Genomic DNA, 15,702 nt, shown 5'->3' on the forward strand with positions numbered 1-15,702 from the left:
AGCATTGGGTTTAGCTTTCTCCTTAGAAGTGCAGAGAGGGGTGACAATTTGATAATATGTTGAATGTGGTAGAGTATTTCAGAAGGAGAATTTCAGCACTGTCAGAAATGCATGCTTTGACAACGTGTCCTTTTTTTGTACTTACATAATGACTAACCTAATCAGTTAAATTGCAGTGGCTTTGTTTCCTACCTAATCGCAAGAATTGTATTTTAGGATACGGTAAATCTTTCTGGAGGTTTTTATCATTTAGTTCCTCATCAAGGGAATTTGATATTTGCTATATCCTTATCAGCAGGAAATAACTGATAATAATGAGACAAAGTATTCAGAGAGAATTTCTTAATAGCAGGATACACATTGTTGAGCTCTGGATGTTTGAAAATAGTGTGTCTTTTACGGCGAGGAAAAAGGCTTCCAATTCCACGGTCTTTATAAGAATCAGAGGAAATTGTGGTGAGAGGATGAATGGATGGTTACTTGTGTAAAGTCATCAGCCTTCAGCCTTGCAATGGTTCCCCACTCAGTAGGCAAACCATATTTGCCTGATAAATGCAACCAAATCCATTGCTTATCTTAAGTGAATTGGTCCATAAAGCAGAGTGCAAACATTTAGGAAGGCAATGGATTTAAAGCTCTGGCAACTAGAGGAGCAGAAGGAAACCTATGAGCTGAAGACCCCTGATGGCTGAAGCTGCAGCAGCACCTGCTTGAGCCCATAACTAAACAATTTCAACAGCAGGAGTTCTGAAGTCATTCACTCCTGGAGTTACATATACGTGATAGGCAATGCTTGTCAGTTGTGTTGTGGGGTGCTCTGTGCTTTCTGTGCTCTGTGTTACCCTGCTGGCTAGCCATCCGATATGGACATGGATCATTTTTTAACAGTAAGCATATTTTTCATATCCTCCTGCAACTGGCCTTTGATAGGAAATGAAGCTGCAAAGTGATGATTATGAGAGACATCCATCTCAGTTCAGTGAAGTTATAAGGAACATTAGGACCAGGTAAGGTAGAGTCACAGCCCTTACTGATTAGCCAAATGATGTTTGGGACATTAACCTTTATAAATTATGCTGACCTTTCTTAAAGGGAAAATAACTAAATTAAGGAGAAAAGGGATATGAAAGGACGAGGAACTGAAATTTCTGGTACATGTTGTTTAACTCATATGTCTCTTTGCAGATGAAATGGTTTCTTGAGTATGTTTACAAGGGGAAAGTACTCGACAAGTGTCTGTAAAGGATTCTCTCTTTTTGTTCCCCTTTCTGCTAAGCCTCAGAAGAAGAAGGAGGAAAACCTTTCCAGTGTCCAATCTGTGGTTTGGTTATCAAGAGGAAGAGTTACTGGAAACGGCACATGGTGATTCACACAGGTTTGAAAAGTCATCAGTGTCCACTCTGTCCATTTCGCTGTGCACGCAAGGACAATCTCAAATCACACATGAAGGTAAGGGAAGTTTTGCTGGCAGTCAAAACATTTGATTGATCAATCAAAAAATTATGGTATAATGAACCTGCTGCATTGGCAAGAACAAAATTTCCCTAGTTGTACTACTAATGATGCTTCTGTTTAAATAGATCATAAAAAGAGAAAAAAAAAAACTTTTTTTCCCCTGTTTTTGTCCCCTGCTTTGTGAAGGACATCCCTATTATTCCCTGCTGCTTTTTTTTTTTAGGTAATGGGTTTTTTTTAAGGTAATGTTTTACCTTAATTTCAATGGGTTTTATACATTTTTCTTACCTGAATAGCAATTTGTAAAAAACTGTTTTCTGTCACACCAAATTCAAAGCTGATGAGGAAGGGGCATGTTAGTCATGTGTCCAGAAACACCGAACGTCATTTGAACTGCCTTTGATGAAAGTGTAAATTCATAAGAAGATCCAAAATAAAACCCCCAAACATTTATTTTTCCCATTATGTAAAACTACTGCTTTTGAATCTGTGTGTAAATAAGTATGAGATTATAATAACTGACAGTGTTCAACATCAAATGAATACACATCAGAAAAGCCCAGCTAGGAGCTGCTGAGGATGCAGCATTCTGGTTATGCCAGTCAGATGTTTCGCTTTGTTCTCCTGGGATCCTTTGGGAGCTACCTGGCCTTATCTCCTTCCTTGCAGTCATCCCATGAAGGCAGAGCTTCCTCTAGCTCTCCACCTCTTTCTATTTCCCCATGAATCAACTGCAAGTACAGGTGAAGAGGTGTTTTGTAAAACTGAAAAGGCTACTCAAAATGAGGGTACTGGGCTGGTGTTTGTCATTCATTGTAAGCCAGTTTTGATTCTAGGATGCCATCACAAGCCAAGCTTTTTTCCTTTATGATGCTGTCCTGGCTTGAGTTAGAACAGAGCTAATTCTGTTCAGTGATTTTACTTTTCAGCTCGGTCTCTTCTAAAGTAACTGCACTTTCTGAAGTTCAGGGCATGTTTTTTGCAGACAGTGTTTGTTTCTAGCAGTGACAGCTAGAGTTACTGCCAAACACTGGTGTGCAGAAGGGCTTTTGCTTAGGCCTGCTCCTATGGACACCAGTTCACTGCTCAATCTTGTGTGCCTGTTGGGGGTGCAGAGTAAAAGGCTGCACCTGTGGGGAGGAGTAGGCAGGAGAGGTGACCCTAAACTGACCAACAAGGGATTCCATCCCATGGATTTCATCTTCAGCATAAAGCTGAGGGATCACCAGGGTCAAGCCTCTTCTTCAGTGGCTGGTGTCCAAGGAGGACTCTGTTCTGCCTTTGACCCTGATCTGTGTGTTCCTGAATCCAGTTCGGGAATCCAGCTCCTGAATCTGGTTTCCATGTGCTGCTGGGTCCAGCCTGGAACTTCCCCAGTGCCTGCTCACAGCATCAGTGATAACAGTGACACCATTGCCATCAGGGGGGTTGGGTTCCATATTATTTTTTGTATCTGTTTGCAGATACTTCATTTTATTGTTATTATTTTCATTTAAAGCTGTTTTAGATTTCCATCCCATGAGTTTCTCTCCCTTACTACATTTATCTTCCCCTTTGGGGAGGGGAGAGGTTTTAATAGAGAGCATCTGTCACTTGTTTAGTGGCCAGCTCAGCCCTAACCCTTGACAGCTGAGTCTCAGTTTTCAGGTTTTGTGTTCTATTGATAAGGATGACAGGTAAAACCTATTGAGGTGCTTTGTCCAGCTGCAGTCCTCAAAACTTAATAGTGTTTTCTTTGTTTGCTCCTAGACAGCATTAGCCACAAGCTGAAGCATCTCGTCATAAGTTTTTCTAGGCATTTGTCATTGAAACTGGTTATTTAGAGATTTAATTTCCATGGGTAGCTTATGTGTGTCCATATGGGTCTTCCTTATTGTATGTATCTTTATATTAATGAGTAATATTTTTGTGGTAGTTGTAACATGTCAAACTGATTGACCCAGAATGCAACATTGCCAGTGTTTTTGGTAACGTGTCCCCTGCTAGAGAAAATCTAAACAGAGAGCTGGATTGATTCCAGCCCTGACCCATATTCGGATCTACATATGCTGCCCACCGTGTTGATGAAGCATTCTTCCAGTAAGGGCACTTTGCCAGGACCAACTCACAACTGGAGGCGAGGAAGTGAAAGGCAAGAAGGGAAGCAGAGGGAAAGTTTCCACACAGACAAACAATGAACAAGGGAGGCTGAGGAGACTGCCTTTTAAGGCACAATTGTGTTATCTACAATTGTTATATTCCATTTAAATTTCACAGAGACAGGCATTTTAGGAAAAAAAAAAACCAGCAAACTAAAATAGTTACAGTAAGGAATTTTATTAGTCTGGTTTTGAGACAAATTATAGTAAAGGCATAACCACAAGTTTTGGCCCTTGTTTCCAGAAGTCTAGGGGTAGCATCTCAGCACTTCATTGTGGTATTGTTGTGTGGTTTCTGGGGGTGCTGGACAAAATCAGTGGGTAACTAAGTGGTGTCTTGTCCAAGAAGGCAGTAAGGGCTGTGCTTGTGGCCTTCTGTCTATTTATCTAAACATATATTCAGTTGGAATATGTTGTTTTCTTCTTGAGAGAGACTCTCGCATACTTCTTCTGGAGAAAGCAATGGAAAGGGGTGGCCTAAGATTTATTCATGCTTTTTTGTTTCCTGGTAGGGAAGTAGGGATTGAATTTCTCTCAGAGCAATACCACAAGCATCAGTCAGACTTTGGCCAATTGGTCTCTTTGGATCATGCATATATCTTCCTCAGCAATTGGTGGATGGGTAGGCTGTGAGATCATACAGAAACATTCCAAAAGAGCAACAGGATATTAGCCTGAGCACTTGGAAGGGGCATTGAGGAAGAGGAGCATATGGCCAAAAATAACATCTAAAAATGTTGCTTATGCTGCTATATAGGCATAAGGCAGAAATAGGCGAGCCAGCTCTGCTAGTGGTGGAAAAGAAGTCTAGCAAGGTGAGCACACGTGCTGGTATGACAGAAAATGAGGAAAGGGAAGATTTATCTTAACAGAAAAATAAAATGCAATGGTAAGTAGGTCATGTGATGCTCAGCCACAGGATCCTCCTGCTTCTCTTCCTTATGAAGAGGGACCATGCAGTGAGACCTCAGATTAATGTTCTTGTATAATGGAAAAAGGGTTGTAATCAGCATCCTGATTAGGGAGAGACCATTAATTACATGATAGAGGGAATAAGGAAAGGCCCTGAAGAACATGGCCCTTAGTGATTTGCTTTTCCCTCTTTCTTCCTCAGCTAGCGTCAGATAACTGAATAAGCGTTTCTGATCCATCTTGGCAAAGTTGTGGGAAAGTGATGTTAAAGCATTTTCCCCATATTGGGAGAAGGAGGTTGACTATGTTTTATGGGAAGATTTTTTTGTTTACTTTGGTTCAGGCTAATCTTAAAGAGCCCTGGGAGGTGCCTGGGAGGTGCCCTGGTGATTCCATTACCTCCTCTCAGCTAAGGGAGGTAGAGCAAACATGCACAAATTTTCAACAAGTGAAATCTGTGCCCCAAGTCTCAGATAGGTGCCTGTCGTAAGTGACTTCAAATATCTGCCTTTAAATCTTGTCACTTCTTGCACACGAGACAAGGATAAGACAGAACACCTTCAGGTTTTTGGAATGTCTAGTCCAGTCCAGCCCTGCAGAGAGGGTTTTTTTCACCTTTGCTTTCAAGCAAAGCAAGGAAATGGTTTCAAAAAGAAAATACTGTATAAATAATCTGCATGTCCTGAGGGAAGGGATCATATCAGAACTAGTCCTGTAGCACTAGGCTTTTGAAAGTACAATATTTTAAACATAAGGGAACTTGTCAGAAGACAGCATGAGATCAAAAAGCAGAGGGCACATGACATGCAAAATGGAGACCTCTCAAGTGTAGTCAAAGGCAGTCGCAGAGGAAGCAATTTTACTATAAGAGATTAAAAAAATAAAAGCAACACATAAAAAAATAAAAATCAGCCAAATGGCCAGGTTGTAGTAGTTGCTGGTAGCAGTAGTTGTTTAAACAGATGTCCGCCATGGAAAACTTAATCCACTTGAAAGTTGGTGAGGAAAAAAAAAACAAACAAACATAAAACTATAGTAGAGAAAGGGAACAGTGGTAATTGGGTCACCATAAGTAAGTAAAAAGTGAGTAGCCAAAAGCAAATATAGCAGTGAATAGATTTAGCACCCCAACCCTCTTGTATTCTGATTTTGCTTAGACATGAAAGTTCTCAGATAAAAAAAAAAAGCAAAAAAACCAACACATTTCCTCTTATTCTGATGGCTTAAAAAATAACAACCAAAAAGCTCTGTGAAGTCCCACAAAAGGTATATGCCACTTCTTCCCTTCCTGTACCTCATAATTAGGAGAGCCTGTGCAAAGGGCTACCTCAGCTTTAAGCAAGGAGAAAATACCTTACTCACCACATGCCTGGGTTCCCTCACCCCTGCTTGTACTCCATTGTACCCTGTTTAGGTGGGATCACGTGGATCTGTAACCGTGGTGCAGAGGTACTGGCCAGTGTGTACTCCCCATGCCTTCAACGGGCTGGTAAATCAGCAGGGGCATTGCTTTTATGTATGGAAAGAGGGTTTAAGAAATCTGCTTATGATACCATAAATTTTAGTATGCCAACCAAAAAACGTGGCTGAGAAAAGCACATGAATGATGTGATATGATAGAGACATGTGGTTCCTGTAAGAGAAAATCATGTGTTCTTCTACTAAGATGTTTTGAGCATGTCAGGAAAATCACGGACTTCAGAATCAGTTTAAATGTATTTGGTCTTTAAAAGAAGCCTTTGGCAGAGCTTCTCACTGAGGAGCTGCCAAATAAATTAAGCAATGTAATGTACTATGGCAGATTAAGAAATTCACCGAGAGACAGTAAAACAAAGGGCAGGAAGGAATTAGCAATTTTAAGCATGACAAAAGGCTAACAGAGGGGTGTTCCATTACTAAGAATTGGGAATATTTTAGCCAATATGATCTGCACGGGATGGTAACTGTGGGTAAGAGAATTGTAAATGATACAACCTTGTGTGCATGAATCAAGATTAGAAAAGGCACAGGTTGAGAGAGAACAAAATGGGGCTGGCTGACAGGTAAACAAGAGGGCAAATGAAGTTATTGTTGACAAATACAAGGTACTGCACCTTGGAAACAGGAGTCTAATCATGCACCTGGCTGTCTGATACAATGACCTGTAGCTTCTCAGGGAAGATATCTGGGAATCGTTGTAGACACTTCAATGAAAACCATTTCTTGGCATGGGCAGCAGCGATTTAAAAAGTGCATTAGGTATTTAGAGTCTGTAGAACAAGCCAGGACTAACACAGAAAATCTTACAATGCTGTTACTAGCATACGGTGTGCTGCCGCTTACCATACTCCCTTCTGGTCACGGCATCAAAAAGACTTACCAGAAACGGAAGAGGGTTTAAAAGCTGGCAATGAAAATGATAAGTGGGATGGCAGGAGCTCCCTTTGAAGAAAGAGGCTGTAAAGAATGGGATTGCCAGATATAGAAAGGAAGTGGGATCAAAGTATTGCATATGATGGAGAAGATAAATTGAGCGGCCTTTTATTTTTTTGTGATTTGAGAATGAGGAGGCAGCAAGAGAAACTGAAAGAAAAAATAAAACAAAACAACAAAAACAATCAGTAGACAATTTGTACCCAAGTCCTCAAACTAGGCCATAAGTTCATAAGGAGTCCATAGCTCTGTTGAAGATTATTGCATGCATCTTATCAAGCACACACAGGAAAAGCTATAGAACCAGAAACCATTTGAGACTAGGAAGACTGGGGGGGTTAAAATAAAGATGATACAAGTACTTTGCACAGTCAAAAGAATATCCACAGTAAAATGGAATAACTTTATAAGTCCTTCAGTGTTTCTGACACAGATCAAAGAATAGTTTTATGGGATTTTCAGAGAACCGTTCTCCATGAGCAGGTTGTGCATGGTGATTTGTGGCTGTGTAATTCAGAGAAATTCAAATCTAGCAGCAGCTGAGCTCAGCTGGACTTTGGAGAAAACCTGTCAGCTGTCCTGTTGTCTCCTCCTGCTTGTGGTTCTAGTGGGAGCAGCCTGGTTGAGTCTAAATAGGATGTCTGATGGCTTGGGTAGCATTAGCACAGCATAAGAGCCATTCTCTGTCTCACGGAGGGAGGAGACAGCTTTTTGCACTGTACCATTGTGTGACCTGGATCTCCCCTGTGGCTTTCTGTGTAGCTCTACAGGGTTTCTTGTTTCTTATAATACAGTATGTAGTTGCTGCCTTGACTTTTCCATCCATATAGCATAGAATGGCAATTCTTGGCTCTTGTAGTTGCTATTGAATGATAAAATAAGGGATAGTTTTCCTTTAAAGAGACTTTAATTCTTTGCTGCTGTTTCTAATACTGCTCAAAAATTTAAAAAGGGTATTATTTACTTTTGAGGATTAAATAACAGTCTTATAGTGTGACTGGGTCCAGGATATTGCAGGCTGAATATTTGGCTTAATGTTTCATGTCTTTTTTAATAGATTTTTTTTTCCTTTCAAAACTCTAAATAATTGAATATGAATTCTGTCATTCCTTGGCTACAAGTTATAAATGTACTTTGTTTTATAATGAATCCATTGGTGATGCCGCTATTGTCTTCGGGCAGGAGCAAATTCCAAATCAGATGAATCAGTCCTGCCTCTTCTCATCCATTCTCAAAAGGTATTGCAGGGGTGGCATGCCATAGTCCTGGAGAGAGAAGGTAGCTCCCACACAGACTTCGCCACCTGACTGTCAGTGACAGCCTTCAGAAGGCATCATGTTGTGATCATGATAAGGGGCCTCTAGAAGAAGTGGTTAAATATGTGGGCAAGGAACTGTTGACTGAAGGGGATCCTGAAGAGAAACACTGGCACACAAAATCTCAGTGGGTGTAAGAGGTAAAGTTGCCATGGTGAGAGTGCTTGCTACCATTAGTACATCTCAGTGCTCTTCATGAAGAAGAGCACTGCTGTGCTCCCAGACCATCCTGTTTCTAGTAGTGCAGATGGGCAATCTGTCTGGCATTTCCATTGTAACCTGTGAATATTTAGAACTGATAGCACTGCTATTCTTCTGCAAGATTATTGCTTTAAAACTTAGGCTAGCATTAGCATCTAAATTTTCTTTTGCTGTCAGGTGCAATTATAAGATTCCAGAATTACCTTGTCTGTAAATGTCATGCTTATACAGTTCTGAGAATGTCAAATCTGTAAAGCTGCTGGCCAAGAGAAATTCTTTCTTGCTATCTGTTTAGTACCTAATCTCCAGAGCCCTTGAACCACTGAATGAAAAGTTATGCAGTACTAATGAAATGTGTCTTCACCGAATGCACCAAAGACTGAAAGACAGATATCTTTTCTTTACATTTCAGCAGATCTGAATTCAGGTTCTGTGTATGTAGAGCTAGAAATTGCTGGATGTGAGCTTGTGACCAATTTCCTCTTACTATACAGAGAATAAATGAGGCCAAATCTGCAACCATAAGAAACCCCCAACCTGAATCTCAGCAGAGCTGTGTTTGGGAAATGTTTCTGTTACCCCAGAGCTTGCAGCAGCTGTGCCGGGACTCTGGAGATCTAGATCTCAGCTCTGCAGGAAACCTGAAAGTGCTGAAATCCTTAGCTTTCCCTCAGGTTCCCTGGTGTGGAGCTGCTGGGCTTTGATTAGAGATGGAGCTTTCAGGACTGTTGGGCTTCCAGGCTATAGCAGCAAGCCTTGGATCCCTGGCACAGCTGCTTCTGAGGCAAGCCCAGGGAGTGGGGCGTGCAGTGCGACTCAGTAGGGTAGGGTAGGGAATCGCGCCTTGTTTGCCAAGAGTTCATCAAACCTCTCCATGTTTCAGGTGAAATATTTTGCATTCAACAAATTGCCACTTTCCAACAAAAATCTGTTTCACTGAAATGTTTCCAACCACCCTGAGTCACAAGTGAAAATGAAGGTGTGGAGCTCAGGCTGGTGCCACTTTGTCCTGATCATGTGTACAACAATTAGTAAGGAACAAATGTATGCATTTGCCAGGCATTCTGCAGGGAGTAGCCTGGGGTGCTGGAGTTGGGATTTAAAACTCATTTGGGACACTACAGGGGGAAAACTTATCAATATACCTGCCACTAGTGTGCTGGGCTCAATTACTCCTTTTCTTTCATGAGTATTGTATTAAACAAGGAAGTGTGTAATAATATATATATATATAGTTTATCTTAAATGAGTGTCTGTTCAACTAACTTATAAATGATTACATATGGATGGATGAATAGACCTGTCTTTAAAAGGTAATCAAGATCAGGCCTGAGGCAGTGTAATCATGCAGGAGCACACAGTCTCCATGAGAAAGAGCCTGCAGTCAAAATATGAGGAAGTAAGAGTAACCGGGGTCATTAGGTAACTGATAAAATAGAATAAATGGCAACCCTCATCTCTCCTGGTTGTTTTTTACCATAACAAAGCTGTTTATTTTGGGGTCTAATTAATCTGCAGCAAGCTTTTTCAATAGTGCCTTGGTATTTTTTTTCTCTCTGATGACATATGAACTGATGATGGATGCTGCTTTGCAAGTTGGTGTTTCCTGGGTTGCTCTGAACAATTGTTATTAATGAGGTTGCACAGAATGATCAGGCTCAGTAGATCATGTAAGAGGCATGGGTTGGTTTGTTGATTTCTTAGTGAAGAAAACTACTAGTTATAGTTCAGAAGCCTTTTTATGCACTGACAATTCATCAGGATCTGGTTGTTCAGGACTGTTTGATCCAAGGCAGCCTTCATCATTTCCATGCTGCAGAAACAGATGTTGCTGATTTTTATTTTTTTGAGCCTGGTGTTTGTTCTTTGAGCTATGTGTGAAAGAATCCTACTGTTCTTAGTGCCTGACCTCTCCCCAAGTGCTCAGAAGAAAGAGTTCACTCATTAGTTAACTTCTTTTTTAATGGTGTTAGAAGTGTAGAGTTGAGACTTCTGTAATGATAATAAACTGTTTTGTTTAATACATGCTTTTATCTTTCACCTTTTGAACCAGGTTCATCAGCACCAAGACAGGGGTGAGACCTTCCAATGCCAGCTATGCCCTTTTACCTCCTCCCGCCACTTCAGCCTGAAACTCCACATGCGTTGCCATCAACATTTCCTTAGGACAGAATCCAAAGTGAAGGAGGAAGTACCAGAAACTGAGGTGAAGGGGTCCCCACAGCTAAATAGTGACTCCTGCCCGGGACCACAGAAGGAAGGAGGTGGACCTGACCTTATGGGATCAGCATCTGTATCTAAAACACCAGATGTGGCTGGGCAGCCTAGTGGAGGTATGCCACCTTTACTAGTGAAAGAAGAGCCCAAAGATGACAATGGCATCTCAGCTGCACCTTTTGCTCTTAGCACTGTCGACAGACCTCCCAACAGCACACAGCCGAAAGACTACTCTGACTTTGTGGTCAATACAGCGTCAGCATTATTCAGCCAAGACATCTCTGTCAAGATGGCATCAGATTTTCTTATGAAGCTGTCAGGTAATTGAGCAGCAAGTGGCAGCATCAGCTGCTCCATTATGGGCTAAGAAACACCTTGCCTTGGGTTTGCTAAATCGTGGAATTGCAACTTAACTTACAAGTTCCTGTTTCTTTTGGTAAGGAGAGGTGCATGATGGCGGGAAGAGGGCAAAATGGTGAGAGATGGGAGGGACCTCCTTTAATTGCAGGGGTTGGGAGTGAGAACTTTTTATCCAGGCTTTCATGTTCACTGGCAATTACCTTGGCGAATCTCATCTGGTGTGGTATTTTAGGCATGCTGAATACCTGTAGTTCTAGCTTGAAATCCCTGAGTGTCACAAGCACCCAGCATATTAGAAAATTCAGCTCTGAAGTTCTCTGCCTTTACTCTTCTGTTCAATAAGACCAGCAAAGTGTTGATCATCTTTCAGAGTAGTACTGGATGGGTAACTAGTAAATATGCAAGTATGAACGTTTCTGCGTTTCTGGATTGTTAACACTTTTAAGATAATCTAGAGGTTCATGAACAACTCTTAAACATTTGTTACTGTTATAATTCAAACCCATATCTAACACAAAGCGTGTGTTTATGGTGTATTCTTTCACTGTTAGATTATGGCTGTAAGACTGATACTCATATGTGAGATCTTGAAGGAGATGATGTGTATAGGATGAGTCTATTCATGTACTCTTTCACCGATTTGGCTGAACACTCCAGAGTTGTGGGCAAGCTTCAGGGGTGTTCTATACTAAATGTTTTCAAAATTGGCCTTTGACTTTTACAAAGAATGAAGTCAGGAAAAATGTCATTGAAGAAACTTCTCTTTCACAAGGAGATGACAGTCCCCGTGGAAAAGTTTTAGACTTTGGGGGTAGAACAGACCCCTTTCAATAGAAAATAATTGTTACCCCTTTCTTTTAAATGGAATATAAGTTGAATTTTAGCAAATTTTATTGTCAGGTAACTTAAGGAATTAGTTCTGCTCTAATGCCATTGCTCTGGGGAAACCACGAGTCATTTATTTTGGAATGGCTTGCTGTCTTTATTTACCCAGACCTTTGTACCTTGGGGATCACAGTTCTGTGGGGGATTGAGTAGAGTGAGTAAACACAAGAAATTCAGCCTGGGGCTTCATGGAGCCAACCAGGAAAACTGAAAAGAGCTGAGGACAAGCAAGGGGTGGAATGGGCTGGTGCAAGTGCTTTGCTATGTGGATTGGAAGAAGGTGCAGAAACCTCTCCTTTAACAAGCAATCTGTTGATGTAATTTATTATTCTGACCGAAAAAAAATGAGCAAGAATGAATCTGGTTTGATTTGCTTGTACTTTTTTTTTTAATTGAGACTCAAATTTGGGCTCTATATGAAATCCATTTTTTATGTTGACTGACAGCTGTCACATGTATCTTGTGTTCTGATGGCTATCTTAAATTTGAGCTGCTGTGCACTAAGTAGCTCAACACGTAACTGTACTGACCTGTGGAGGGTAGTGCTCATGATGGCTGCGTGTAGCAAGAATGAGAGCAGAAAGCAGGAGAGGGGGAAAGCCTGAAAGATGAGAAAACATACAACCTTTTGATGTGTGGATTTTCATGTGGCAGTTGATGGGGAGCTGTTTACAGTTTGTCAGATGGTCATGTTTTCAAAGTCTGATCTGCTGGCATCAGAAAAAAAGGATACAAACGTCCATTATTCATGCAAAAGGCCTATGCAGTTATTTTATGGTGACTTACTAAAGGTCTCAGAACCTGACTTGTATGCACTGTTACCTAGCAACATGTTATAAAGTCACTGGGGGAGTGAGATGTATCTGTAATTTTGTATGTGTGCATATTTGGATGGAAATGTACTGCCAGTCACCAAGTTTACTACACAAGAAGGGCAATGTTAAAAGGAAAGGAATTTCTTTTCTCTTGAGATTTATACTCTGCTATATATGTTTAGCTCATGCTTTCCTCCATACAGTGACCATAAATTCAGACTAGAAGTAATTCGTTTAGCAATTTGTCTAAATATGAGCTGCCCTTTTTTTTTTTTTTTTTTTTTTTTGGCTGTTTGCTGTGCTGAACCAAGTTCCTTTGAGTGATTTCTCTATTAAGACACCCTTGTTAGGCTCATCAGAACTTCAATTAATGGCCCTACCTTTTCAGTGGTATAAATATTTTGACATCTCAAATTGTATATGCCAGTTGTAACAGCCAACACAGATTTGTTGAGACCAAATTACGTCAAAACAATCTAATTTTCTTCCCTGACAGGCCTTGTGGCTAAGAAGGAAGCAGTAGATAGATACATAGACTTTCAGAATTTGGCATTTATTCCTGTTGAATATTGATGGTTTAAATGAGTATTTAGTTTTGCTTGCCTCTTCTTCTTGGTTGGTGTCAGTTCCTGTGCCTCCAGTTTTCATGGGACACCTCAGGGCCTGTTGGTTTTCATTTCTGTGCAGTTTCAGCCTCTTCTTTTTCCAAGTGTGCGATTCAAGAGTGCTTGTCTGCCTTCAGACCTAGAAGTTAACAGTTTCCAGAAGCTTGTCTGGTGTGCCTAGAGTGAAAGATGGTCCAAAAAATGGTGTTTGTTGCCTATTAAGAATTTTAAAATGGACTCTTAATAAGCATGTCTGGAATTTTGACCCTTGGTGTTATTTCTGATGGTGTAATGCAGTACCTCGCCAGTCTAGAAGAAGCAGGTATTGGATGGTTGGAAAACAGTGGTTTGATAGTAGTTCACAGTTTAAAAGGAAAGAATGGCAACCAAAAGAGATGTGGAAAAAATGTGTAACTGTTCAACAAACAGTTGCACAAATACCAAGCCAGGAACAACTAGTGAGGTGACAGTTCTGCAGGAAAGAACCAAGAGGAATAGCATCTTACTAGTGCAAAAAAGACAGCCACTCTACTAGGATACAGAGAGAAACAGCCTCAAAGAAGGGGGAAACAGTCCTGCTCTTCTCACTCTTGCTGAAGTCCAAGGCTTTAGCACTATAGTTCATGAGAGTGTGGACAGTTGGAAAGATTTCAAGTAAGAGCAGCAGAAATGACTGGAGGTTCAGAAAACATGCCCAATGGGCATGACTGGAGTGAGGTTGTGAAGCCTATAGAGAAATCTAAAGCGAGTCACTAGTAAGCCTTTAATGCATTAAATAGTTTGTCATGGGGAGAAGGAGATCATCTGTCAGTGATTCATCATAATTAGGACAAAAATTATCAGGTTTATATTGTGGTAAGGTTTAATTGGTGTTAGGAAAATTTTCTCCAAAGTTAAGGTAATTAAACCTCTATAATTTGGCAGGAGAGATTGTGGCATCTCTGGAGAATTTAAGAACAGTTCAGATGACCACCTGTGATCAGCTATGATTGATCACATATTAGGCAGTAGGGTGGACAAGATCTGTGAACTGTAGAACATCAGAAGCACTTGCAAGAAATTTCAGCTGAACAAAAACAAGCAGCAAGCTCTAGAGAGGCAAATTAGAGAAAAAAATTACAGATGTTCAAAGTTAGACCTAGTTTCCGATGAGACAGAATTGAGCTGTGGCAAAAATACTCAAAATGGCTTCTGAATCACTTTCAGAAAGGGTTAGGGGAGCTTTAGAGGTTGAGAAATACTGGTGTGGGTGACCTTGTGAGATCCCCAAAGCCCTAATTCTGTGCCATTGCTTGCCAGAAGACTTTCAGTTGTATCACAGAATCAGAAAATTATTTGGGTAGGAAGAGACTTTAATCTAATTCCAACCCCCACTGCTATGGGCATGGTTACCTCCTGCTAGACCAGGTTGCTCAAGGCTCCCATCATCTGACTGGCTTTGAGCACTTCAGGCTTGGAGCTTCCACAACTGGAAGTGTTCAGTGTGTTCCTGTGTTTTATTCAAAGTGTTCATATATTTTATGAAACAAGACAACACACAAACCACCAAATGTAAATCTGAAAATAAGAACAAATCTTGGCATTTTTTGCAGATTCCCCTCTCTAGATCTAGTTTAAGGCAGGAGATACTTTTAAATTCACATTATATGTTAAAGGGTTCACTGAAATTGTATTTAAATTTGTAAAGGGTTATGTCTGCAAAGACAATTAGCAGATGACTCAACATATAAATAGGAGAATATTAACCATGGACATGTTTCTGCCTTCAAACCTTCCCTTTCTTATTTCAGTAGGACTGCTTCTATGCTCCCAAGTTGCCGGAGTACCTTACCAAATCAGTGCTTTGCTGGAATGTTTTTTCCCCCAGTCCATTAGTTGCACATTGAAACTTTGTAACTGCGTTCATACCTTAATTTGCAGAGTATTTTCTTTTCCCATTTCAAAGGTTTCAGTGGCAGGCAATGTACAACACATGCCTTTAGATACTGCTGTCTTTCCATCCACTTCTAAGTCTTGTTTCTGCTGTAATGAGAACCAGCTCTCTCAGTGATCCAGAGTACAGTGGCCAGTGTACTCTCAGGCAGTTACTACTGTGCTTGTGTTCTGTGCTGCATTCATAACGTTTGAAAATCAATGAATCCCATCAAAATGAATGGGATTCTTGCACTATTGATCTCAAAGAAATTCTGTGTAGAAACAGTAATTGTAAAGCATACTTCACTGCTGGCCTCTCCCCCAGCTCTCTGTGGTCACCAAGTGCATTACTCTAGAAAGCATGCCCCTTCGTCTTGTGATGGTGTATATTATCTAGTGTGCCCTGCTTCTGCAGTTCTTTTTATGTTTCCCAAGTTACTTGCATGGATTTAAAGTAGAGAGGAAGAAGGAG

At 40.7% G+C, this 15,702-nt stretch overlaps 1 protein-coding gene across 1 annotated transcript in view; it reads left to right on the top strand.

Moving 5' to 3' along the window:
* The window catches only part of LOC128975378 (zinc finger protein 827-like), a 29,169-nt gene extending 18,190 nt beyond the window's left edge, over positions 1-10,979 (top strand). Inside the window, exons 3-4 of the mRNA XM_054392240.1 lie at positions 1,277-1,449; positions 10,488-10,979. Coding sequence (XP_054248215.1) covers positions 1,277-1,449; positions 10,488-10,979 — 665 coding nt within the window. The remainder of the gene's footprint in view (positions 1-1,276; positions 1,450-10,487) is intronic.
* Positions 10,980-15,702: the final 4,723 nt, after the last annotated feature.

This window comes from Indicator indicator, chromosome 25 (assembly GCF_027791375.1).
Source record: "Indicator indicator isolate 239-I01 chromosome 25, UM_Iind_1.1, whole genome shotgun sequence".
Classification (NCBI taxonomy): domain Eukaryota; kingdom Metazoa; phylum Chordata; class Aves; order Piciformes; family Indicatoridae; genus Indicator; species Indicator indicator.